We start from the raw sequence: 27,269 nt of genomic DNA, 5'->3' as shown, positions 1-27,269 counted from the left end.
GAAACGGAAATTATTTACTATCTGGATGGGTGGGTGGCTGGCTGTTGGATGGGTAGCAGCAACAATCTATCCATCCATCTATCTACCGCCTTGGCCATTACAAGTGCAATTTATCTCGCAAATCATTAATCAACCTACCGTTTGCTTCTTCCTCCACCTCCACCTACACCCCCAACCCTCTCCACCTCCTAACCGCCCACCTCCTACTTGGCAATTGTTTTCCCATTGCTTTTATGTATTTATCAGCAAAAGATTTGGCTAACCGCAAAATAGACATGGCCCCTCCCATTCGATTGGAAAATCAACAGAAATCACACACGACAATTCGACAAATGAAAAGGGCGTCGCTGTTCAATTGAACCGCGTATAAAACATGATTGAAAGATACGCGAACGAGCCAATACAAGCGTGGAAAACTTAGCACTGGGCTACAAACAATTTGCAATTAATATATTACAAGCACATATATAGAATATAACTAGATAACATAATTATGTTTATTTTTTCCTTTTAAATTAAGACAATAGACAGAAGCAAAAACAAATAAGTTTCAAATAAGGAATATATTTGCATTTTCTTGTGAATAAGTTACAAAGTAAGGGTTTAAATTTGTGTCTTAAAGAATGGTTAAAGATAAAATATTAATTTTATTAAAATAATATTATTTATTGTTATTCTTCCTGAAACGTAAATTACAATATTGCTCCATTAATTTAAGCTAAGCCAATTGATTTATAGTTTCTTAGTAAAATCAGATCTATAACGTTGTTTGATTTTTGATAATAGGAGGGGAATTAGCCCATAGTTTCCAACCTTGTAAAGCAGTGTACCCACGCTCTCAGCATTTTACGGATACACGACACACCTTTTGCCGCACTTGTGTGTGTATCGAAACGAGCGAATGGGCAGTCGGCGTATTGCCGGCACTCTCACACACACATGAGTCGGGTTGCATAGATTGCGATTACAGTTTTAATTTAATTGACCACCTCCCCGCCACCTTCAATCCAATTGGGAATCGGTGGAACGGCAATCTGATTGGCTGATGGTAGTGAGATTGAGAGAGAGCGGACAAGTTTGGGGAACATGTGGGACCATGACCACCCCACATTCCCATCGTTCCGCGAGAGAAAACGAGTGCGGAAGAGAGACCGAAACCGTGTTCCATTCCCAATTGGATGGCTCTCAGCAGAGGTAGGCAGAGCACATGAAGTATATAGTTTCTTGTTCGCGATTCAGATCGATTTTCAGAGTGGACGAGACGAGACATGCCCAATTGGAGTTCCGTGAGCGTCGGTCGTGCGGTCGGATAACGGCTTTTCAAATGGACACATCATTATTAATTAAGTAACATCGGCCAGTGGATTAATAACAATTGTGTTCTGTGTGTGAGTGAAAGTGGCAAACTAAAACCAAAACGCTTGATTTAAGATTAAAGTGAGAAACAAAAACCACATCAAACAACCGCAAATAATTGCATATTTGCAGCTAAACAAACAGAAAGTCATAAAATCCAAATGAACGGTTCATAAGCGCACTCTCCTTTTTCGCTTTGCCTACAAGAAACAAGAATAAAGTGTGAAGATTAACGACGATCATAACGGTTCGCGCGCTCGAAAAACTAAATACAGGCCGTTTGAGTAGAGCCGAATAGAAGCTAAAAACATAACAAAAGTGTGCTGTGCCAACTGAATAAGTAAGGATTAATATCGCGGGAGATCAGATCATCGTTCGCTTATCAACCGGAATATTCGTAATATTCGAGACATTCGAACTCCGCTTCAATGCAACTGCGAGTGCACCCTACTATGGACTGTAGCGGTCGTTCAACCAGCAATATTGAACGCGATTCCGATTTGGGAGACGATTTGGTAAGAGAAACTATTTGGTTTCGGCATTAAAGAAAACATTTAGTTATTAATGCGGTTTTTTTTTTAAACGTATTACAATGTTTCTCATGGCAATCAAAACTCTATACCTTTGCAGAGTTACGAATTAGAAAACGAGTAAGAAAAGCCTGATCTAGCAACAATCGGTTTTTTTTTAATAAAATCATAAACATTCCAACGAACAATTAATAATTTTTTATAGATAAGATAAATTTTGCCCTCTAGTTATGGCGATGCATCAAAGTTTGTCTCAATCAAAGTTTACCACGTTTTAACATAAATTCAAGTCATAAACTTTATTGGCATATTTGTATTCAATAAAAGTTTAACAATCGAATAGTTGGCCAGATCTCCGGAAAACATAAAGGAAAAATATGTGAATAATTTATTATCAATAATTATAGTTATACTAATTTAAAATCGTTAAATTCTGATAAAAAAAAATATGATATTATTACGTTAAATTAAGGTAACGAAAGGTATTGTTTAGATAAGTCAGAAATTCGGTATTGTTTGCTATAAAAACAAACTAAAAAACTGATGTTTAATTGATATTCCACTTTTGCTTACGACCCTGTCTACAACCTTCCTATTCCAATCCAAAAATATATATTTTTCTATCACTATTCTCTAAATTATTCTCAAAGGTGTGAATTTCACCAAATGATATTTGTCAAGCGTACAAATTAATAATGTATTCAACCTTTCATCTATCCATTATATATAGAATTTGATTTGTTTTCTACTTGGTCATTTGGTAATATGAGAAACTAATGCATCAATATCCATTTGCCACGCGAAAAATATTATTTAATCTTGAGAATAGAAAAAAAGAGTGACATGTTATGGGGGTAGGGGATGGCATAGGAAAAGATCTCCTAACAGGTGCGTCGAATCGATCCAAAAGTAAAGGAATAAAATACGAATTTGCCGACGGTAAACGGTAGAAATGTTCGCTTCCATCAAAAAACATTTTATACCATCATGATCTCTTTTTTGGGTAGCAGCTTATACTTGAGTTTTTGTTTTATTATTTCTGCCCGAAAGCAAAACCAATTCCTGCAATTCGACTCACATTGTTTGCAGATGATTCAAAACGTAATTATAATGTTAAAAAAAATATGTTGATTCAATCGATGCTGGGCCGGGAGAAAGGGAATACGAAATGGGGGAGCTGATTTTTGACTTTTTTTGGCGTTTCTGTTTGCCAGAGAGCCGTTAAAAGGTGACATGCTAAATGGTCGCATACAAGACGGTTATTATACAGATACAGATACAGATACAGACACAGTCGCACTCACACTCACACTCACCGATATACTCACACGTTGATCGAGCTAAGTGCATAACATACTCATAAATACAAATAGATTCATCTGTTGGGATGGGATCTCGTTCACAATTTCCATCGATTGAAAGATCTCTTTCAATTCAAGCTCTTTGATGGCGTTCATATGTAAATAAATTGTTCAAATATTTGCATTATTTGTTAGTACCTTAAATGAATATTAAATGGATTTTATTGCCTTTCAGGCCATTTGGCCATTCGCTTTCAGGTATGCCATGCAGGTTTCAGCTTCAGCTTCAGCTTCAGCTTCGTTTTCGTCTACGGCATCGGCATCGCATCGGCATCTTCTTCAATTCAATAAAACTCTTGTTAGTTTTTTTTTTTTTTCAGTCCCTTTGTTTTTCTTTCATTTTTATTATTGTTAATAGACATTGCCGACTCGATCAACAATGAGCCAGACTTTATACACTCACCGGCCGGCCGGCTATTTACATAATTTTTAATAGCCTCGCTTTTGGCCGAGAAGCCAAGAAGACGATCCCAGATGGGCTGCTGTGCAAACAGTCGTCTGAATCTCGGATCCATTCGTCATCTCAGGCATCAAACATCGATGTATTCCCTTCTTGGCTGGTGTTAATTGAAGGGCTTGCTTGCGGACTGTGCCGTCCGTTCACAATTGAATGTCCACATGTGGGTGCTGTTTAATTAACCCCACTGCGAGCGAACCCACACCATCTTATCGAACAAACCCAACATGCTGGTGTCATTCGCACATCCGATCCGTAATTCTATTTAAATCAAATCCTGCGGCCACTCGTTCACATTTTCGACTCAAAAGTCACGATTAAACAATAATGTGGGCTGTCAAAAAGTCATAAATTCTCGAATGAAACCAAGTCCAAGACCAAGTCGTGCCCAATGGTCCATGCCCGATGCCCAATGCCCAATGCCCAATGCCCGATGCCCAATTCCCAATGCCAGATATCCAGCATCGTCATCCGAGCAGCGCTTTAATTACTTGGGTTAAACGCAGAGTTTAAAATTATTGCCGAATTGCTGTCTGTAATTTTTGAATCGTTTTTAAATTAAATCAAGCCTGCGAACATGACTTGGAACAATTGAAAATCACTCGCTGGCTTTTGATTCTTGGCTGGGACATGGGTTTCTGACCACTGCACGTGCTCCGGGCAGAGTTCCCACATTAAATCACATGGGCCGTGAGTGGGGGAGCCCCCCGAAATCTCAGTGGTTGTTAACGGCTTGACTGGTGCTGTGGTGATGCTTGCACTGATTCACTCTTTGGCTTGATTTGGGCAGCATTTTTCCATATTTATTTATGGCCAGTTTTATGTGTTTGCCTAAAAGTTAGGGGGAAAAATTATGTTTTTAATTATGATACTTTGAATGTAGCTCGTTTAGATCGTTGAGCGTGGTAGTCTTGCAAAACATTTACAAACAATATAGTACTTTTTTAATTAGTTATATTTAAAATAAACGGTCATAAAAAAAAATCAGGTGTTAATTACAGATACAGATGAATTTAAAGGGATACACAGTAAACAAAAAATAGCTATAAAAGACGTTCAAATTTAATATATTCATTATTATTTGTTATTTATTATTTATATTTATTAAAATTTGAATTGAAAATAGAGCTACATAACAGCATTGTAAATATGAAAGAGTTCCGAAATATTTACATTAGATGGTATAGCCTGTATTATGTATTATATTACGAAATCGTTTACCTGGTGCTGAAATGGGCTCACTGCTTCACACTTGGTTGATTGGAAAACGAGTCAGATTGGGCCACTTACACTCCCTTTCTCAAACCCCCTTTCCCTCCGTCACTGTTCAAAGAAATCATTTGGGTCGGACGGGCAGCGGCACCTGTTATAATTTGTTTGGCTTCTTGTACGCTGACAGGCAACGATTTTTATTAAATTCTTTCTGGGGGCTATTCGCCTTTTTTTTTCCTCCAGCTCTGTTTGGTTCTTCTTCTTGCATAACCATATAGCAGGGGAAATATTTGATTAAGTATCTAGTGGGGGCCTTTGGGGGATGACATGTCCCTGACTCTTTCCCCTTCCCTTTCCTTTCTTTATTTTTTTTCTTTCTGGTGGCGCTTTCAACCGCAATGACAAACGAAATTTGTTTTGCTTTTAGTTTCTTCTTGGGACGCGAACTTGAAACTGCCTAAAAGGGGGGCGGATTTGTCACGTCATTTGGATAAATATTAAAAAAAAAAAATTAATTTACAGCGAATGCAGTTAACGGCTGCACACAACTGCATTACGACAAATGTCAAAAACGCGAAACAGAAGAAAAAAAATCCAAACGGAGCTATAACAGCAGAAAGAGGTCGTAAAAACTATATGATTATTATTGGTACTATTACAGTTTGCGCTTTTCGTATTGTTTTTAATGAATTTATGAATTATTTTGCCAACCATAGCTAATAAAACTGTTAATTGGATTTTTCCAGTACAGCTGCCGATTGCGCGAAAGCGGCAAGAAAAACGAATTGCGAATCGCAAAACAAAATGTGAATTTGCGAATGCGAATGCGAGGGCACGAACTGCAAAAGGGGGTTGGGTTGTGTGCGATGGAGTGGATAAAAAGTGTATTTATCATCGCGCTAATAAAATGTCTGCCCTCTCATTCACTCTGTATACCGCTCTCCCTTTGGCTAAGTACAAACCAAAATGGGCGTGCCAAGTGGTCAAGGAGAAAATCGCGTGAGCATCAACAAATTGAATAACCAAACTGGCAAACAGAAATTAAATTTTCGCAACAAAAAATGTTTGGCTGATTTCTTCAGTTCACACCTGAACACCCCTGGAATTTTTGTGCTATGAAGCCAAACAAATTGCAACTGAAATCGATACGTAAATATTATCGATTCTTAATCTTTTTTTTGTGGATTACAAATTAGCGATTATTTAAGTTTAAAAGAGCAGATAGTCCGGCCGTACATGTACATATTAATAGTTTTCTTTATTAAGGTCATATTTAAATAATTTAATTTTAAATAGAATTCTAGCTTGTTTCAGTAAACTAATTTAAACTTATTTTTACTAATACCTTTAAACTTACTGTAATGGATTAAAAAATTTGTGTTCTAAGAAACTAATGTTTAAATACCGAATCAGTTTAACATATTGACGCTAATATAAACTTAAATTACATATTGATTTTTTTTTTGGGTTTTTAAAAATGAAACCTTAAGTAATTTTGTAAAACTCAAATATCATAAATATTTCTAATATATTGTCAAATTTAAGTCTAAAAAAATTCTCAAAATAAGCCTGCACAAATCAAGAAAAGAAAGCAAACTTACGCAAATCGAAATTTATAAACCCTTGCCGCAATAAACAAAATTTATTAATGTACCAACATTTTAATGCGTAAGCTTAAAAAATAATGATATTGTTGAAAGATCAAAGTTTTGTCGATTATCCTGTAATCGTAATAAATTTCTTAATCACCTCATAGCTTTGAAATTGAGATATTAACTTGCGTAGAAACGTGACTGGATCGACTTGAAGCTAATCAAAATGGGATCGGAAATGCCCAAATTACCCTCTGCGAGCATATAAAATAGTAAATTTAATGTTTTAGGAAGAGTTTTCCATCACAACAGTATATGGTCTAAACTGTGGGCCGACCACGAACCAACAATTGTGTTTAGTAACTAACCCTGATTAACAATGGTCGAAAGTGCGGTCTTAGAAAACTTTCTTTATGAGGCGACACCCGGTCATAAAATAGAGATATTTCGGGGCAGGCGACTGTAACAAGCCTCGGCGCCCCCGACAAACCCACCGCCGTTCTCATTCGGATCCAATAAAAGTGAGGTCTTTGGAGTCCAGACAGCCAGTCAGTCAACAGACCAAGAGACCAATACTTCAAGAGACCAATACACCAAAAGACCAAAAGACAGGCGGAGTTGCGGGCTGGCCAAGGCAATAAAATAATGCAGTTTTTAATTATTGCCGCCTGCAATCGAAGCTAGACGCAGTGAATCCACCCCGGAGACCCAAGCTCCAGACTTCGAGAAGTGCGACTTGGTTTCCGAAGTACAAGTCCCAGTAAAAAGAAAAAAAAAATACTCCAGACCCAGACGTAGAACCCAGCCCAACTATTGCCGCTTAAACCGTTGCGATTCTCCACTCTGCCCTGTTGTTTTTTTTTTTTTTTTTTTTTTTTCTTGGTTTTTTGTACTTTTATTTTAACCGGTTTCGTTTTTGTATTTTTTTATTGTTTACGCGAAATTTTTCGTCTGCCCGCCGCGCTCAGTTTACATGGGCGTGCGTGCCAAAAGGGATAAGGGGGTGTCGTGCCCAAGGGGTGGGGGGGGTGTATGATGCGGGAGGGGGAGGGGAAGGGGGGTGGTGGACAGCCAGCGCCATTATGTTTTGCCAGTGTGTGTGTGTGTGTATAGTTGTGTGTTTGTAGGCCCGCTTTTGTTGTTTCCATTTTTATATTTTATTCGCTTTATTTTTTCCGCTTCGACGCTTGGCGAGCGAATGAAATCGCGTTTGTACGCACACACACACACAGACACACACACATGCCCACGTATCTGTGTGCGAGTGTACGCCGGCATATGTATCTTTCAGATACGTTTTGCATTTTATTTTTATTTCCATGCTCTCGTTGCCCAAAGACCACGATGCACATGTTTTTGTCCCTCTTTACACATTTTTATTTTTCTCGTTTTTCATCTCCTCTTAGTTTTTTTGCCGCTGGCCTGAAGTTCTTTTTCCTTCCGAGTATCTCGTATCTGCATGCAGTTGCATCGCGTTGAAATACATAATTCGCCACGGGGAGCATGCGTAAATGGGCAATTTTTATTTATATATTTATTTAGTTTATTCATCCAAGCACATGTGCCAGCGAAAATGAAAGAAAAATGCTTAAGGGGTTGATTAGTATATAAAAAAAAATATTCTTTGATGGCTTGTTAACGGTTTTTTTTTGTTTAAATAAATAATGGCTTAGAATCTGTAATCTTGGCTGTAGTCCAATTATCAGTTTTGTCTATGGATTAATTCTGTAACCAGAGGTTTCTAAGTTCATTTAAAATCTCCAGCAGACGTAGGACGCCGGGGGCAATAACGAATTCATCTCTTAAGGGTATCGTGTCATCCAAGATTATGTCTTTGACAGATATGAAGATGTGACATCTGAATGCTCACCAACCTATTTTTATAGATGAGACAACTGTCAGCACACTTATGTAACCTTATATTATGTTCTTAGGTTTAAAATTTGGAGTAATCTGTTGCAATTTAAGTTTGTGAATACATTTGTTTCTGTTTAAAACCAACTTGTTACTTGAAATAAGTAAACAACATTTATATAATTTTGGAGTAACTTATAACTTTATAAATATATCTTTATATCCTATGAAGTTAATATATTCGTCAAAAGACAAAGTCTGCATACTCATTTATAAATTCGATGAAAAAGTACTGATTTTTATTGGTTTACTACTCAGAACACATTCCCTTCGTTTGTTCTCTCAATTTAAAATACTTCGAACAATATAAGTAAATTCTCAGACTTACAATTCGTATAAGACAAACGTAATAAACTTAAGACGCCAGTACGCCCCGTACTGATCCTCAAATGAGAGCCTGGGCGAACCCACTTGAATCATAAGGACATTAGGCCATAGTTCAGGCTAAAAAAAAGAAGGAGAACAACAAAAAAACAAGGAAATTCAGTTGTAAAACCGGCGACTCGAGCCACAGATAACATATACAAATGCGGATACACATGCTCGCCAGCTCGTAATCTTAATCCTTCACACAATAAACGCCCCTTGGATGGGCTGCTGTATATAGGATTCTCTCCTGGTAGCAATATCCTGATCCTGTTTGCCGGCAGCGCCCTTCACAGCTTCGTTTCAGGATTGTCGCATTATGGGTTTTCGAGCGGTCGCAGCGGTTCGTCCTTTTGTTTTAAATTAGCACGGCATGTTGCACATACGGCCTCTGTTCGTCTCTCCATCTGTCCGTCCGTTTGTCTATTTGTCCGTTTGCCCGCTTTTCCGTTTGTCCGCTTGTCCGTCTCTGAAACCCTCGAAAACTGCCAGCAATTTCCTACAAATTTGTCATTGGCAAAAGATATTCGATTGTCGTACAGCGAATGGAAATTAGTAAAATTGCATTTGTGGTTGCCATTGTCAATGCAATGATAATAAATTTAGATAAATTATTTCCAACTACTTCTATCGAAAAAGTAATGTCAACACTAATTAACGATAAAAAGCGAGGAGGGGGGCCGGGGCTGAAAACGGTCTGGGGCAAATAAATTAAATATTTTACCTATACAGGCCACTCAGATACAGATAGTTGCCTCTGTCTGCGGTGCATTGAAAGCTATTAAAGTAAATTGCACAGGTGCCTCCCACCATCCACCTCGAAAACCCCCCGGACCCATATCCATTTGTTTGGTTTGAGTTCGGTTTTGAAGTAGTATCTCTCCATTGGACATGTGTACGGCCGCGTTTTCCTCATTGTCTGTGGGTCTAATTGCGATTTAATGTCTTGCCGTAGCAGTCGGAGACTTCGGTTTTAGCCGGCGATAACAGTAGCGTTTTATCAACGCAGAAATTAATGGAACTAGCGTGTCCCCCCCCCTTCAGGTGGGTTCCACTATAGAGGCACATCTGTATAATGGCGGATACTACCTCCATTAGTCGACTTTCCCGATTGTGCGGGTGTTTTTCCCGCCAACCATTGGATGTGACTTAATGCCTTCCAAGTGGAACACCTTATCGCTTCATGGTGATTTATGCGACGCCTATTACGACTATATATTCCACGGAAGCTCTCCCGATATTCCAATGAATTCCATATCTGGAATGGGCATCGTTGCGCTGATTTTGATGCATTTCTTCCTTGGTTATTTTTCGTTAATTAAAGTCAAAACAGCCTCGTAATATATACATATTGTGTAAGTTTTTTACTTTGCATTTAAGATATAATTTTACTTCAGCCTTTGATAAGTTATTCGGTTTTTAATTATCAAAGTTGTATGCAGGAAGCTTGGTTAATAACGTTCCAAAAGCGTAATAAAAGCATTTTAATATATTTTTTTAATGAATATTTTTAATTAGGCTGAGCAAATAAATAAACAGTTTTCTGGATATTTGGAAAATGAAAATCCCCTTTCAACATTTTCCCATTAATGATACCCATCTTTTTAATAATTAAATAATTTATACATGCTTAAAACTCGTTCAGAAACTAATGGCGTCTGTGGCTTTATTTTAACTCGTAATTCACAAAGCCTACTTTGTTAACTTTTTAATGAATATTTTAAATAAATTACATGTGTGCTCTCTATGAGCAGGCACTTCCATCTGCCGATCCATTGCACTTGCAACAGCAACAGCCACATTAAAGCGGCACAAATTCGTTGTGCATTAATTAGACATTTTATAGGTGCAAGTTGGCATGGCCTGCATGTCGTTGGCCGATTGTTGTTGCCTGTTGCCCGTTGGCCGTTGGATGTTGGCCATTGGCGGAGCCCAGACCACAATTTTGTTTGGGCCTGGTCAACAGCAACGCAGACCGCAACTAAAAAGACGAGGTCCAGAGCAGCAATATAGCAATGTGTGTGCATCTGCATGTATTTCGCATGGCTTCGATAAGTTACATTAATTTGATATACACACACTCGCAAACATGGGCCGAGTAACCGCCAAGATGAGTTAACTGACCAACCAAGCCGGGTTAAGTCGAGTTCAGTTACCAAGAGCCGCATCCAATGCGAGGGGCGTCCAACGAGCTTCGGCCGAATCGCTCTTGTTTTTCTGGATCGAAGCGGTTGGCAAATCTTTGGTTAAGTTAAAGTTATTTTTTTATTAGTTACTATTTTATTTTTAATTTCACAGCTTAAACATCATCATTAAAATCATTTTTTTAGTTTTTTGGTGTAGAAGTAAATATTTAAACATTTTAATTATTATTTTGATCAATGGAATCAAAATATATATATATAAAGTGAAAACTGCTTTAACGATTTCACAGTAAATAATCAATTTATCTTAGTATTCTGATATACAGAATACAAGCAGAGTGTAAGCTGAAAATGTCATTATAAAAAAGTAAATAAATGAAAAATAATTGTGCTGTGTGGAATTATTACAAGATTATGATATGATATTAAGTGAACAACATTTTAAATGGGTGCCCTGCATATACTCAATTACAAGATCTCAAAGAATGTAATAATAAGATTTTCATTTAAAAAGCTTAATTGCTTTGTCTACTCTTTTCTCCACTTTATATTTTAAATTGTTAAATCCGAACTAAAAACCACATTTACAATTTTTAAAGCATTTCTTGAAGACATGACATCATCTCCATAATTATTTTGACCGCAACTGTATGTGGCAATGCATATGCAACAATTTTGCCATAGAAGCGGTATGCATTCGCGCCAACTTCAAAGAATTCCGGGAACTCCGTTTCTCTATGGTCGATGGCATTGTCTATGCCTTGGTTTTGGTTGCATTTATGATTATGCCTAAGCGACACCACCAGTACCAGTACTAGTACCACTGCCAAACCAAAGAGCAAGGCGATAAATGTTGAACACACTCGCGGAAAGGGCCAAACATCCACATGCACATATGTAAGAGACGAGACCGACTTGAGTTGGCCTGGCTTACTTTGTTTGGCCGCTCCGCCGACTCCCTGCTCTGCTCATCCGATGGGTGTGTTTAAATTGAAAATTCCCGATTTGCACACAGTCACAGATGCGCTTAATTTGCACCTCTCCAAATGCATAAAAACCAAGAAGCCGTGATGGAGTTGCATTGGAGAGCTCTGTGTGGCTGTCGCTGTGACTGGAGCTCAAACTAAAGATGCAGTCGCAGTTGGTGACTTCGCCACTCTCGGCCATGCGTGGCGGACTTCTTGGCAAAGAATCACGGCTGCCAGTGGTTCTCGGGCCCTGAAAGTCAGAGCAAATGTAAAAACAAAGTCTACCAGCCAGGAGCGGACCCGGGCTGTGCTGAGGGGACCAAACAACCGGCCCTGGAGTGCCAACAGCTCTGGGCTGATTGCCGTTTTGTGGGTCTGCCATTGTTAATTTATTAAGTGGTTACCTTTGTTGTCACCCTGCCGGAGGAAGTTGCTTTCAGTTGCTTTCAGTTGCTTTCAATTGAAATTGTGCGGCGTGCCTTGGTTAATGTGGCTCTTGGCACATGCCATAAACCAGAATCGAGCCAGAATGGCCCCTGACTCACAGCTTAGAGCTCCAGCTAGATCAATGACCACCACTGCCCACGCATTGTGAAGATCCAGGAAGATCCGAGTGACTTAATATCGATTCTGATTTTGATTTAGCCGCTTGACAAAGTGTCCATATTAAGTTGGCTCAGCAGGCCGCTTGTTGACATAAGCGCCGCCATTAATTCGCCATCAACTCTAAGGGGTTTCTTTGTTTTTTGTTATGGGTGCACTGAGAAAAGTTAAATATGATGTCTTTGAAAGCTTATATTTTTTTTGCATTTAATTTAATGATTTTTTTTTAATTTATCTCTCCTTAACAAAATAAACATTAAAAATAAACCCTTTTAAAATCAAAATTATTTGTAACCGTATTTTTTCGCAAAAAAAAATCGTTGTCTATAACAATATCAACATAATAATCTATTTGTGATTATAATAACTATGCTTTATATTGAGACAGTTTTATGTTAATTGAGAAATATAATAATTTAAAAATCATTGAAAATATTTTTTTTTTTAGTTGCAGCAATGAAAAACAAAAGAATTAATATATAATATTAAAAATAATATCTCATTTTCTCTGCGTTTCTTCCTGTGTAGTCACATGGTGATAGAACGGACGACGAGATGCGCGACTGCGACTCCGTGGATGGGGAGCATCATCAGCTGAGCGCCAAGGCGGCGATTGCGGCCCGCTTAAGTCACACAGTTTCCGGCGGAGGAGGCAACTTCGCCAGTCCCGAGCCACAGACCGAATTGCCCCTGAGGTGAGTGACTGTGACTGCTCCTGATTAATGTCCTCGAATCGGAGGTGCAATAATCCCCATTTTCGCACAGCCATCACCATCAACTGCCGCCAAATCATCCGCTCAACGCTTTGGGCAGCTTCATGGGTATCGGTGGTCTACACAGCATTCCAAATCTCCAGCACAGCGATGTGCTCGAGAAGCTCAAGATGCAGGTGCGCGACATGAAGGTGGGACTGATGGTGAGTGTTAAGACATCTACAAAAAATTTATTTGGAATAAAATGATTGATTTTGAAGAGTTTAGTTTTTGCTATCAATTAAATTGAAACATAATCACTTTTTATTATTTAAGAACAGTTTTTAACCAAAGATTTAAGTGGAGTAACTTATCATCAGTTAATTTATCAGTTACCTGTTATTATCTGTACATCAATGCATGCATTATTTATTGATGGTAGTTTTTGTGGATAACCTTTGCTTAAAACTTTGAATTTATTTATTCGATCTGTGTAATTTCATACAACTGGTAAATTGTTGATCTATAAGCATACAATATATTTATTCATGTGTTAACTTTCAGCTGACGAGTTTAACAGTTATAAAATCTCAATTGTTGTGGTTAAGGTGTTTAACAAATAGGCCTTCCTATAATTGATTACAATTCTGACATCAAAGTTTAGTAAAAGAAAATATATTGCCAGAATTTAAAAAATAGCTTGAAGCACAAAGATTTGATGACCAGAGCTTAATTGGGGTTGAACTCTATAATGTTACAATTTCTTAGTACTTTAAATGATAATTTAATTTTTAAGGATAAATTGACTGTAATCTAAATTAATGTGTACTCCTTAGGAACAGGATTACGCGGCCGCAGCTCATGCCGCCGCTTTTGGGGCCAATATGCTGCCCACGACGATCAGCTCGGGCTTCCCGCTGCCCCACAATTCGGTGGCTGCCGCGGCGGCAGCTGCCTCCTTTGGCCATGTGACCTCGGCACCGAGTGCTGGCAATGGGAGTAGCTACAATGGAGGCACCACCACAACGCCCAGCTCCAATAGCAATCCGGCCACCAATGGGGGCGGCAATAGCGGACCCGGAGGAACTGGAGGATCTGGCGGCGGCGGAGGAGGAGGAGGAGGAGGAGGAGGAGGAGTGGGTGGCCACCAGTTCTCATTTGCATCACCCACAGCAGCGCCGAGCGGCAAAGAAGGTTGGTATCTCATCTATCGCGTGGCAGCCGGCGATCCATTTGTGTTTAACTGTTGCACTCAGCCCGCCACTTTGCAGCCAATTCCGCATCCAACTCGTCGACGTCCAGCGAGGCCTCCAATTCATCGCAGCAGAATAATGGATGGAGCTTTGAAGAGCAGTTCAAACAAGTCAGACAGGTTAGTATTGTAGAGGCTTTAGTCCAGTCAATTGAAATCGACAAAACTGTGTGTAAACAAGATGCAGGCAAGCTATCAATTAACGACTAATAGCCAGTCCATCCAAAAGAGCATGAGCATGAGCATAAGCATGGGCATGAGCATGGGCTTTAGCATCCCAATCCCACCTGGCCAAAGGGGTTCGAAACCAGTTGGAAAGATGCTGCAGCCAAGTAAAGTCCAGTCCAGTCCAGTCCACTTCAGTTCAGTTCACTTTTGTGATCTCGTTTCAGTTTCAGCTCGTCTTGGTTAATGGTATAGTGCCGCCTTGAGGCGTTCCAGGCGAGGCGATACGATAGTTCCGGTTTGCAATTGAGCAATTAATGTAGCCCCTTTTCAGGGCGTTAATTTGGTGAGAAAATAGCTGGTTAGCTCGATAGCCCGGCTAGCTGGATAGCATCCCCCGGCATGTGAGGTCCAGATGCTGGCCATGAGCAATTAGGACGGGGCGATTGTAGGCCCGACCGACCGACCGAGAGCATTTCGAGAGCAGTGCACAATATTTTGGTCATTAAATGTGGTTGCCAAAATTGAGGCACAGATACACAGAAACACTGTGTGAACCTCGACAGCTTTTGGTTCAGTTCGGTTTGGTTCGCTTTGGCTTGACGCGTCTCGTCTCGCTTGGGCCATAAAAACCGAATTTCGATTAACTTTAAATGCACATACACAGTCGAACTCCCTTTCGGCCATTCGCGAGGGCAGATAGCTATCCATCAAACGGAGCCCGCATTCTCTATGCACTATAAAAACTTTGACCCTCGCAATGCAATGCAAAAGATACTTATGTATGTATGTATCTGCAGCTTTTGCCTCAAATGTATCTGTAACTTCACGCTTAACACCTTCGCTTACACCGTGTGCGGCTCATGATGATGATGATGTAGATGATGTGCTTGCAGAAACCGGCTGTCCAGATATATACTTGTATTATATCTCCCTTTGGGCCTTTTGTAGGTGTTGAATAAGTCCCTCGCAGCACATTCAAAATGGCTGTTTCGCTCTTTCATTAATTGTGGAAACGAGACGAAACGTTAATTATGTTAATTGAAGCGATAGCTGCGAATGCGAGAACCATTTTGAATGAGTATCGCACAGATACGTTCATTCATTCGCTGGCTTCTCTGCCATTTGCCTTTCCCCAAATTCACAGTGCGCTCTGATTTTAGTTCTCAGTCTTGGCCATCAGTCAGTCAGCCAGCCAGCTAGTCAGCCAGTCAGCCAGTCAGCCATCCATCTATCTATCTATCTATCTTTCTATCCATCCATCCGCAGATGAAGACAACAAGTAAAACAAAAATATTATTTTTGGTACATTTCGCTGCTCATTTCTTGTATTATATAGTTTCTTGCTGCGGCTGCGGCTGCTCTGCTCAGCTCTGCTCTCATTAATCAATGTCAATTATCTGTACGTACTGAATAATTATGTTTAATTATAGACCCCAAAGCATTTTCCAATAATATTCTTTATTCTATATTTTATTTTATGTCTTTGTACTTAATTCTGAAGGCAAGAAATACATGTGGACTTTGTTAAGAATTCAATTCTGGGGATTGTGCAATTTCCTTTCAATCCAAAGCTCTATTTTTTGGCGCGTGTTTTGCTTTCTGTAATTAGTTGATCGAGAATTCACTTAGTCATCGTTGAGTTAACGTTCTAAATTCTTGTGAAAGGCAAGGGGAAAATTTAAATATTCAAAGACATGTTAAGTTATAAAATGACACCAAAAAAACATACATTTTACATTTTTTACAATCGTGTATGTTAATAAAATATTTTGATTGCTAATACACTCATCGTATATAAAAATCTATTTCGCAAAATATTAGTATTTTAGCTAAATAAAGGATCAAGAATGATGATATATGTACATTTAATTGGAAATGTTTTTAAGAGCCGTAAACTTATATACTTTATTAGCAAAAGCATTCCTTCTTAAACATTAAGAGCCAACAACTGAAATAAAATATAAAACACATCAAAACGAAAAGTCTGTTCAACACATTTCGAAAAATAAGTGTGAAATTCTTGAATAAATATGCAGGCAACTTGCAGATGCATATGTATCTTTAGCTGCTCCTGCATTCGGCATTCGAATGCGATGTGTAAGTGCTGGCGGTCAAATTATGCCCTCGATACTGCAGGATAGCACTTAGGAACCAAAGCCATGCAACGGGATCTCTGTCCATATATAAATTTTAATGTCCATTCGAAACCTTTTTGCATCCATATGCTATGGCATCTGTATCTGTATCTGTATCTGTATCTGTATCTGTATCTGTATCTGTATCTGTATCTGTATCTGTATCTGATAGTTATAAATTACACCCGCGCACAAACACAGAAGCAGGGCAAGAAGCAGGCAAAAGGAATTGATCTGGCGAAAATGCAGCCGAAGAATTCCCAGAATCAAGGATTCAAATTTCAAGCACCCAGGCAGCGGATTTGTTAGGTACTAAGTCTAGGCGACAAATAAGTGAGATTATTTTTATAACCCGAACCCGAAAAACATGTGTGCGCTCGCCCAGGCAGCAGCATCAGCATCAGCATCGATAGTTATAAAAACGATTATGATTGGTCTACAAAATTCGTGTTAGGGGATAGAATTCGTGTTTCTCAGTTTTATAGCTTTATTGCTACGGATTTGTGAGAGATAGTGGTAGCGCTTAACGGTTTTTGCGGCTGCCGTGATGCAAGTTAGGGATCGAAATTCCGGAGAGAGATATCGGAAAATGAGACACAGGCAGGTTTGCAACCCTTGTTGTGTGAAAGCGGGACTTCATTTTATGATTATTAATACAAATGCCGCAGACAGGCAGGCAATGAACATCACATAGATACAGCATATGTGTGTGCCTGTGTGAGTGGATATTCAAATGTGTGTGTGAGTGCAGAGACAGCGACGCCGGCAGCATTTCGATCCAGACTCCTGCCGTATATTTAGTTGATAAACGACCTTTGATGGCGTTGCATCGTCGCGTTGATCAATGAAATAAAACCAACGAAATTGGGTTTTTTGTTGTGAGCCAAAACAAGTGATATATATTAAAAAGCGAACTCAACAAGTGCTTAACGACAGCAAAATGCTTATCTCCGAAGATCAAATACAAGAGGTACAAATATATATAAAGTGTAATCAGTGAACAAGAAGCAAGTCTTTAAGAAACCAATCAAGTTGAATTTCAATTAATTTACTTTGTGTTTGGCTCAACCCCGAGCTGTATAAAAACCATATATATGTATATACATACGTATATATATATATATATATATATCTATATAAGAAGTTTTTGTGTTTGCAATGCTCCTATAGCTCTTGTGGGCGTCGAGCATCATAAAAAATATCCCCAGTCAGTTTGGAAAGAAGTTGGCAGGAGGAGTCCCAAGTGCCTGGCCAAAGTCGAGGCTCCGAGTCTGACTTGGTTTTAAATCATTTATGCGAGGAGGTGGAGGGGCCAAAGGAGAAGGAGGCAGTTCATCATTCGCATTGACTTAGAATGTGCACCACGGATGGGATGGCATGGGATGCTATAGCAGACCTGGCTGGGTTTTTAACCCAAGCTCAAGCTCCAACTCCAACTCCAACTCTGTTTCGTTTCGTTTCTTTCTTTTTGCAGTAGGCGGAAAGTATGATAAATTCCGAATTTGATGAGTTCACTCCGATGTTGTCATTAATTCTGAACATACTCGTACTCGTACAAGTTGTGACTAGGGTTTTTCCTTCAATAGTTGGTTCCTGGTGGCAAAGGTCAAAGCATGAGCCGCAGGAAAACATAGGCAGATACATATGTATCTATGTATCTCCATCGCGTGTGTGTATCCTCGACTTTATCTTTATCACCTAATTATCCATTGTACGATTTACGCTCATTGAGTGCTTCACACTTTTACAAATACCCAAAGCGGCAGGGTTGGAGGTTAGGGCTATGTTTCTCTATCAACCCCCAGCAAACAATGAATATTTCTGGAGGGAGGGATAAAGAGAGAGATGGAAAGACCTAACACGCGCCCCTGTCATCATGAACGTCTATTGTTGGCCCAACAAAAGGCCAGGAGTGAGCCAAAACTCCATTTTGTGCCAAACCATTGGCCAAAAGAGTCAAGTTGTTGGGTCTTTTGTGAGATTGTTTTGTTATTATCTCGCCCTAATATGCTTATAATGGCTCGTTTTGTATGTCCATCCAATACAGAAAACAATTTTGTAATGATTTGACATTTATATTTAAAGTATTAATATTTAAAAAGTTAAATGCCATATTTGTTGGTTGCTTAACTTATAAACATAACTGATAGTTGTCTTTAAAAGTGTGTAACTTTTTTTTTTTGGCGCCCTCAGGTGGACACACTGTGTGTTGCAACAGTTGCGTTTGCTTGCCTAAAATATTAAGTAGAGAATTGTATTATTTTTACTTCTAAAACAAACTCTGTAAATTTAAAAAAAATTATCTATACTTCTATTTACAGCTCTATGAAATCAATGACGACCCCAAGCGCAAAGAGTTCCTGGACGATTTGTTCTCGTTTATGCAAAAGCGCGGTAAGTTGCATCTGGCATTGAAGTTCTTCTTCTTTCAAGGGGGCAAAAAGAGGGGTTATTGGGGACTATTGCTCGAATCTCACATTTGCATATCCCTGGCCCAGATGACGGATTGCTGACTCAGCCAGCCAAGTGTTTTTGGGCTCACTCAAATTATGTTAATTGAATAAATTTCTCGGCACTTTGACGTTTGATTTTGAAGATGGCGAGGGGGCCAAAGGGAAGCCATTAAAATATGCAGAAATTCTGGTGAAAAGGAAACCGAGAGAAGTAGAGAAATCATTTTGGTTTGGTTGCTGACTTTTTGTCATTTTGTCACTTCAAATTACTGTCACACACACACACACACACACAAACACACAAAGGCAAAGGGGGTACCATATGCATATTGGTACTTAAATTTTAAAGGCGACTTGCAGCGGCAATCAGAGCAAATGCCTATTTATACATGCGAGTATGCTTTCCTGCACTTTTGTCATTAATTATGGGCATTAGCAAATGCGGGGGAAATCGGTGGCATGCACCCAAAACTAATGCCTGCCGTGACTGTACATGTCCAATAAACCAAACTTCCTGTTGGGCCAGTGCAATCCTTGAGCGTCCTTTTAATAATGGTCAGTTGAGTGTGTTTGCTATGATTGCCTGACTGGCAACTTGAGAGCGCATTAAATTTGTTTGTATTTGCATAAGTCATATATTACTGGGAAAGAATATGGAGGCATACTCCTGCACCAAGACAAACCTTCGTAGAGGTGAAATAATTTAAATAAATTCATGAAAAAGATATAACTTAATTTCATATCAAATCGAATTTTTTGCACATAAAAGAAGATTTTAGTTTTTTTGGATAATACTTCTTTCTGTCCTTAAAATTGTATAGTAAAATTACTGGAAAAAGTCTGTAATGACATTTCCCGTATACACTTATTTCACTGAAACTATAAATATTTAAGCGGTTCTTAAAAATGTGATGCATTCAAAAGAAATATATATTTGTTTATGAATTTCGCACACAAATGCGAATAAAGTCGAAAACATATATTTTATGCATTATTTATTTAATGTAATTTCGTATGCGTTGCATACAAGTATATATAAAAAGCTATGCTTTGGATAAACATACTTACACATCTATGTATATATGCGTAGAACATCTCTGGGACTTGACAACTTAATGGATTTTAATCTGTCACATGCGTTCAAGTTTTGACATATGCATGCTCACCCGACGCGGTCACTGCAAAGGGGGCGTGGCGTGCCGGGGGCAGGGGCGGAGGTACAGGAATGGGGAAAAGGGAAAAAGGGGGGTCGGTCGACTGTCTAAAGTGTCGTCCGCCATGAGAAGGAAGCGCCGAAAAAATGCGACTCGGGCCAAAAGTATTCCGTGTCCATATGTCTATAACCGAATGATATTGTACAATTGTACAACTAACTAACGGAAATTATGCTCAAGCTCATCAGCCAGCGGCGGGACTATATAAAATAAATGTGGATCGCTTGCCGTGAGATGTTTGTGCAGCGAAGAGCGGCGCAATTCTTAATTAAAAGACGTCAATCACTTATCAACGCGGGCGCTATTTTTGTAGATATTTCCCAGTGCTCGCGGTACATCGCTGGCACATCCAACATCTGAGATTTGAGAACTGTGAGTTCGGAACCCGGGACTCGGGACCCCTGACTAAATCAGTTGTCGGGACGGGAGATACGACTCCCTTCGGTGCTGGTGGCGTTATGATTTCAGACTCGATCAAGTTTCTTTTAATTTCCATTAAAAACGCCTGACATCTAGGAAAACAAATGCAGCCGAATAAATAAATAAATGCAAAGATGTGCCCCGAAAAGAGTTCAACAAGCTGAAAGCCACAAACAAAAAAAAAAAACAAGAACCGAAATAAATGTAAAAAGCTGCCAAGAAAAATAATAATAATAAGTCGTCGGTCGGTCGGCATGTGCGTGTCAGGAGTAGCGCAATCGGGATCGGTTCAGAAATTCAGATAGGATTGGATCGGAATCAGAATCGAAATCGGATCGAGCGCCTTGGGCCTGCGATCCTATGCGACGGAGAGTTTAATGATCGATTCGAGTGACGGGCAACCAGAGTTGATCATTAAATTGCCTTTGATTATGTGCGTCCTCCCGGAGTTTTTTGTTTTTTTTTTTGTTTATTTGTGGCTCGTGCAGCGATCAATTGCGATCCAAACTTTTTGCTTCTCGCAGATTGTTCAAGAGTGTATGGAAGTATAGAATGCCGACCTGCACGGCAGTTGTTCATTTATTTTGTGTTATTCCTTTTTGATACGAGCATCACCTCGCCACTCAATTTGTTTATATGCATAAAAAACAAACGTATTTTCATTCAATCAACACGTCCATCAAAGAGTTTGATTGATTCCTTTGGGGCTCATAAAACAGAACGAAAAAGAAACCGAAAGTCGATCGTTCGATCGATCGATCGATGTATCCATGGGGCAGCAACAGGCGGCCCAGTGCTTCATGCTGCATATGCGGCATTCGGTGATATGGTATTTGGATCGTAAAAAGGAAAGGAGGCCGGGCAGCATTATACAAATTCGAGTTGCTCACGTACAGAGCCAATTATGCAGGTTGATTTGTTTTTTATTCGTTTTCTTTGGGCCCTACACTAACAGGCGCTGGGTATTTTTTAAGTGTTAAACGCTGCAGATGCTGAGGGGGATAATTTGGTTGAAGGAAGCTATGTTATTAGAGAAAACTGTACTCAAATGTATGATATTAAGACATTATTGTTTGATACTTTGAACTTTATGTCATGGGCCCAAGAAATGTGTTTACATAAGTATTCAATTTGTAATAATAATGTAATTTATTCATTTTATCTTAAATGTACAGCAGCCGAAACTTGATTTGAATTTCTTTCGGTGTGTAATAAACCGTACAGTGGGAATGTCTTCCAGCGGCACGTGAACATTTGAATAATACAATTTCAATAGCAAATAGAGGCGAATGCCAATGTATATGATGATGATTAGCCGCCATAAACAGATCAACATATGTACAAACATGTGTACATATACATATATATGGAGGGGTTTGCAATACCTTTGTGTGTATGCCTGGGAATCATGCAACAATTAGGATTTATTTCAGTTTTTATCGGCTTCGGTCTGCACTTTTCAGCTGCTACCGGGGCTACAAGTGTTAATTGCTTCGTGATCGATGAGTGGGAGTGCGAGTGCGAGTGCGAGTGGGACTGCAGGACTAGAGGACTGCAGCGGGGGCATCGCTGCACTCGCTTGGGAAAGATAAATCTGTTTTATGGATCTTTAAATCGTGTTTTGCTTGTTGGTGCATTTAACGAGCTGGATGGAAAACATCGCCAAGTGCAAGAACAAGTTTCATTGCGCAAACAGCTGAATTCGAAGCCGAATACGAATATCGATGGTGTAGTAAAACCCCTTTCCCTATTTTTTTCTTCTACTTGCAGGTACGCCGATCAATCGGCTGCCGATTATGGCCAAATCGGTGCTAGATCTGTATGAGCTGTACAATTTGGTGATAGCCCGCGGCGGCTTGGTGGATGTTATCAACAAGAAGCTGTGGCAGGAGATCATCAAGGGGCTGCATCTGCCGTCGAGCATCACCAGTGCCGCCTTCACCCTGCGCACCCAGTAAGTGGATATCCCTCATCCTCATCCTCATCCTCATCCTCATCCTCATCCTCATCCTCATCCTCATCCTCATCCTCCCTCGATTCCTTGCCCTTTGGCTACCTGCCACGTTGAGCTATGTCCAAGACAAATACAAATACCATCAGCATTCCCCACATAGAGATGGAGATGCGATGCGATGCGATGCGGGGCAAACAGAAACGGACAATCAAACATTGCAGCGATCAAGCAACAATCGATCAGCGATCTTCGCTCTTCGCTCTTTCACTGTGGGATCGTGATTTGTTTGCCTGTCGCTTTCGTATTTACACGATAATTCAACTTAAACAGGACATCGACGTGAAGTTCGGTCCGGTCCGGTCCGGTCCGGTCCCTTGCCTCTTTTAGTTTGCACCATGTTTGCCTTGCTTATTAATAATTTTATGCATCTTGCAGATACATGAAGTATCTGTACCCGTACGAGTGCGAGAAGAAGAATCTGAGCACGCCGGCGGAGCTGCAGGCGGCCATCGATGGCAATCGCCGGGAAGGACGTCGCTCCAGCTACGGGCAATACGAGGCCATGCACAACCAGATGCCAATGGTGGGTATTCTATAAAGTTCAGGGTAATACCTGGTATTCATATTTTTCGGATTCTGCCAAATAGACGCCTATTTCGCGACCTTCGCTACCGGGTGGCATGCAGCAAATGTCGCCTCTGGCTCTGGTCACACACGCTGCGGTGGCCAATAACCAGCAGGCTCAGGCTGCTGCCGCTGCTGCAGCGGCCCATCATCGCCTGATGGGTGCTCCCGCCTTTGGCCAGATGCCCAATCTGGTCAAGCAGGAGATCGAGAGCAGGATGATGGAGTATCTGCAGCTGATCCAGGCCAAGAAGGAGCAGGGAATGCCGCCCGTCCTGGGCGCCGGCCATCCCCACCAGCAGCACACACAGCACACACAGCACCAGCAGCAGCAGCAGCAGCAACAACAGTCGCAGCAGCAGCATCAGCAACAGCAGCAACATCACCTGCAGCAGCAACGCCAGCGATCCCAGAGTCCCGATTTGAGCAAGCACGAGGCACTCAGTGCTCAGGTGGCACTGTGGCACATGTACCACAACAACAACAGCCCACCGGGCTCGGCACACACCTCGCCGCAGCAACGGTAAGCTCCTACTTCATTAAAGTTTAATTTCGGTTAGTGGTGAGGATATACACTTTACGATTGCCAAATGTATTAATTAGCAAATAGTATGATTGAACCCTCACTAACTCTAACTAGTTTGAACTTTTGTTTTCTTCTGTGCGTTGCATAAAGTATTAATATTGATTGGTCGTAAATTTTATGTTTTTTTTTTTTTGCTGAAGTTTATTTGTAAAAAGTGAGATTTATTTTTACCAACAAAATAAATATAAAAAAAAATACAGCTTTAAGGGAGGACAAAAAACTATTAAAATATCAAAAACAATTAGAAAATATCACATTTTACATTTCCTAAGCAGTATAAATATTTATTATATTTTATTGGAATTTTTTTTGAGAAACTTACGTACATTAGAGTTTAACATATTATTGTTTCATTTAAAAAAAAGCTTATTCCATTAACAAAGTCAAAACAAACCACAAATTAAAAATCATAATTTTATATAATATAAAATAAATTTACAATACTCATTTCAAAAATTACAAAAAAATATATTTTTTAAAAATATTTATTACCACCATTACCGCCATCTAGGCGGCTAGCGCCATCTAGCTTAGAAGCTTGTCAAGAGCAAGAGCGCCCTCTATGCCTAAAGCACTAAAAGCGTTGCCAGATTGCGTTTGAATTCAAAGTAGTCGCTGCAACGAACACTCAACACTAAACATTTCCGTTTCTATTCACTTTCTACTTTCACGACTGCAGCGAAGCCTTGAACCTTTCCGACTCGCCGCCAAATCTCACAAACATAAAGCGGGAACGCGAACGGGAACCGACGCCGGAGCCCGTGGATCAGGACGACCAGCCCCACCAGCCGCCACCAGCGAAACGCGTGGGCAGTGGCCTCCTGCCACCGGGCTTTCCCGCCAACTTCTACCTGAATCCCCACAACATGGCCGCCGTGGCCGCGGCAGCGGGATTCCATCATCCGGCCATGGGCCATCAGCAGGATGCCGCCTCCGAGGGCGAACCGGAGGACGACTACGCCCACAATGAGCACAATACCACGGGCAATTCGTCCTCGATGCACGATGACAGCGAGCCGCAGCAGATGAACGGACATCACCACCATCACCACCAGAGCCACCAGCTGGACAAGTCCGATGACTCGGCCATCGAGAATTCGCCCACCACCTCGACAACCACCGGCGGTGGTGGCTCGGTGGGTCATCGCCACAGTTCGCCCGTTTCCACCAAGAAGAAGAGCGGCGGCTCTAAGCCGCAGAGCGGCGGCAAGGATCTGCCGGCCGAGGACAAGGAGGCCTCCTAATGGCAAGCTCAATCCCCTCGAGACGCTCAGCCTGCTCTCCGGCATGCAGTTTCAAGTGGCACGAAATGGTGAGTTAAGTGGCTTGGCTGGATTACTCAAATTACCCAAGATCTCAAATCGAAATTATGTGAATTTAAAACTATTTATAGTTTAAAACACAATTATACTTGCAGAATTGAAATATTTATATTGAATTATTCTATTAAATATAGAATAATTCAAGCATTTATTATTTTGAAATCTCTTTTAAGCTTATACAAGAGTTATTAATTCACTTACTTAAATGATTTCAAAAATCGTTTGGTTTTGAAAATATGTAGGGACAATTAAATGCAAATATGTAGTACACAATTGACTTAAAATTCAATTCAAACTTAAATCATACCTATGTAAATTAAATGCATTTAAATCAAATAGGAAATATTTTAAATTGAATATTTTTAATTCATGCAGTTGAATTTGCATTGCATTTGAAATAATGTTTTATATTATAAATTTTAAAATCAATAGTCAGATATTTATTTTTACTATTCTATTTTTGTATCAATGTAGTTAAATAAATTCTTTTGTAAACCCTTTTTCGCTTGTGAAAGCAATTTGGTTATATTTATATAGAATAGTAATTTAGAAATGGAGATGTTTGAGTTATAGAAACTAGATTCAACACTTTAAAGTGCGTCTTAAACAAAACCTTTTCCCTTTCAGGAACTGGCGATAATGGCGAACCGCAACTGATTGTTAATCTGGAACTCAATGGCATCAAGTACTCGGGTGTGCTGGTGGCCAATGTGCCACTGTCCCAGGGCGAGACAAGGTCGAGCTCTCCCTGCCAAGCTAAAGCACCAATAAACGAGGAGGAGCACGACGAGGAGGAGGAGGAGGAGGAGGAGCCGAAAGCCGCTGAAGAGAAGCCCCATCGATCGCCGGTGAAGCAGGAGAACGAGGAGGCCGACCAGGACATGGAGGCCAACGAGGTCCTTGTGAATGGCGGTGGAGCTGGTGCTGGTGCTGCAGGCGTGGGCATCCCCCTGCTCAAGGATGCCGTGGTCAGCTAGAGAGGATAACGAGGAGCGACAAGGAAAAGGAATACCAAAGTCATATTTTTCAGAAAAATACAAAAGCAGTTAAACTCACACACAAGCACACAGATGCCGAACATAAATGTACATACACACGCATGAGGCAGGAGCACAGGAGCACCAAGGACGTGAACGTGGATGTGGATGTGGATGTGGCTATTGTTGAGCGGCCAGGACACGAAAAGCGCATTAGGCGCATCCCAGCATTCGATGCTTTCATGCAGCACCGTCACCCCGCCCGAGACCTACCCAACCTAACATTAGTTAACCTCCGCCAGTAGAAGATCATACAATATATATATATAGGTATATATATATATTATCGGAAAGTATATAGGATACATGTGTGCTCTATTTCCACATTTGAATAAAAGACAAGCCAGCGAGCGTGTAGTTATCGATAGCCATTACTTACATAAGCGAGTGCATCACTTCGGATACATGCAACTACAATACCCGTATATATATGATATATGAATTAGGTTACGATTCCCAGAAATCAATTTGTTTTTAGCGTGAAATCTGTTTTATTCCCTTATTAACTTCTCCTATTTTTGTGTTAGGCTGCAAAGCTTCTGTACATATCAATAAATACTTAGCTCGTAGACCATATATATATATATATCTCCATATATAATAATATCTAAACGTATTTATAAGTACACATTCACACATCAGTGCACACACACCGCTAACACACATGCATACCCATTATGACCGCATCGTAGACATATTTTAGACATAAAGCCAACACAAGTAATAAGCATAAATGTATCTGTCGTAAAATTAAATTGCGCTTTTGGCACCCACACACGATTTCCCCGCAATTTCTAACTACTCCAAAGCCAAGCGGAAAGTGGCAAGCCACAACAAAATTGATGAGCATATTCTAAGCATAAGCGTTCAATTTATTGAATAATAAATCTATTTAATTTTAGTTCAATA

General features: G+C 40.1%; 1 protein-coding gene across 1 annotated transcript; it reads left to right on the top strand.

Moving 5' to 3' along the window:
- The first annotated feature begins 1,232 nt into the window (after positions 1–1,232).
- LOC128254813 (protein dead ringer) lies at positions 1,233–27,269 on the top strand. Its single transcript, XM_052984123.1, is given in 12 exon segments — positions 1,233–1,871; positions 13,032–13,198; positions 13,269–13,419; positions 14,032–14,389; positions 14,467–14,567; positions 19,072–19,144; positions 22,608–22,791; positions 23,227–23,374; positions 23,439–23,938; positions 24,681–25,241; positions 25,243–25,313; positions 25,951–27,269. Coding segments are annotated over 12 exon segments (2,751 nt in total). The 5' UTR covers positions 1,233–1,784; the 3' UTR covers positions 26,301–27,269.

The sequence above is a fragment of the Drosophila gunungcola genome (genome assembly GCF_025200985.1).
Source record: "Drosophila gunungcola strain Sukarami chromosome 2R unlocalized genomic scaffold, Dgunungcola_SK_2 000006F, whole genome shotgun sequence".
NCBI lineage: Eukaryota > Metazoa > Arthropoda > Insecta > Diptera > Drosophilidae > Drosophila > Drosophila gunungcola.
The sequence above is the reverse complement of the archived record's forward strand: the minus strand, read 5'-3'. Positions and strand labels throughout refer to the sequence as shown.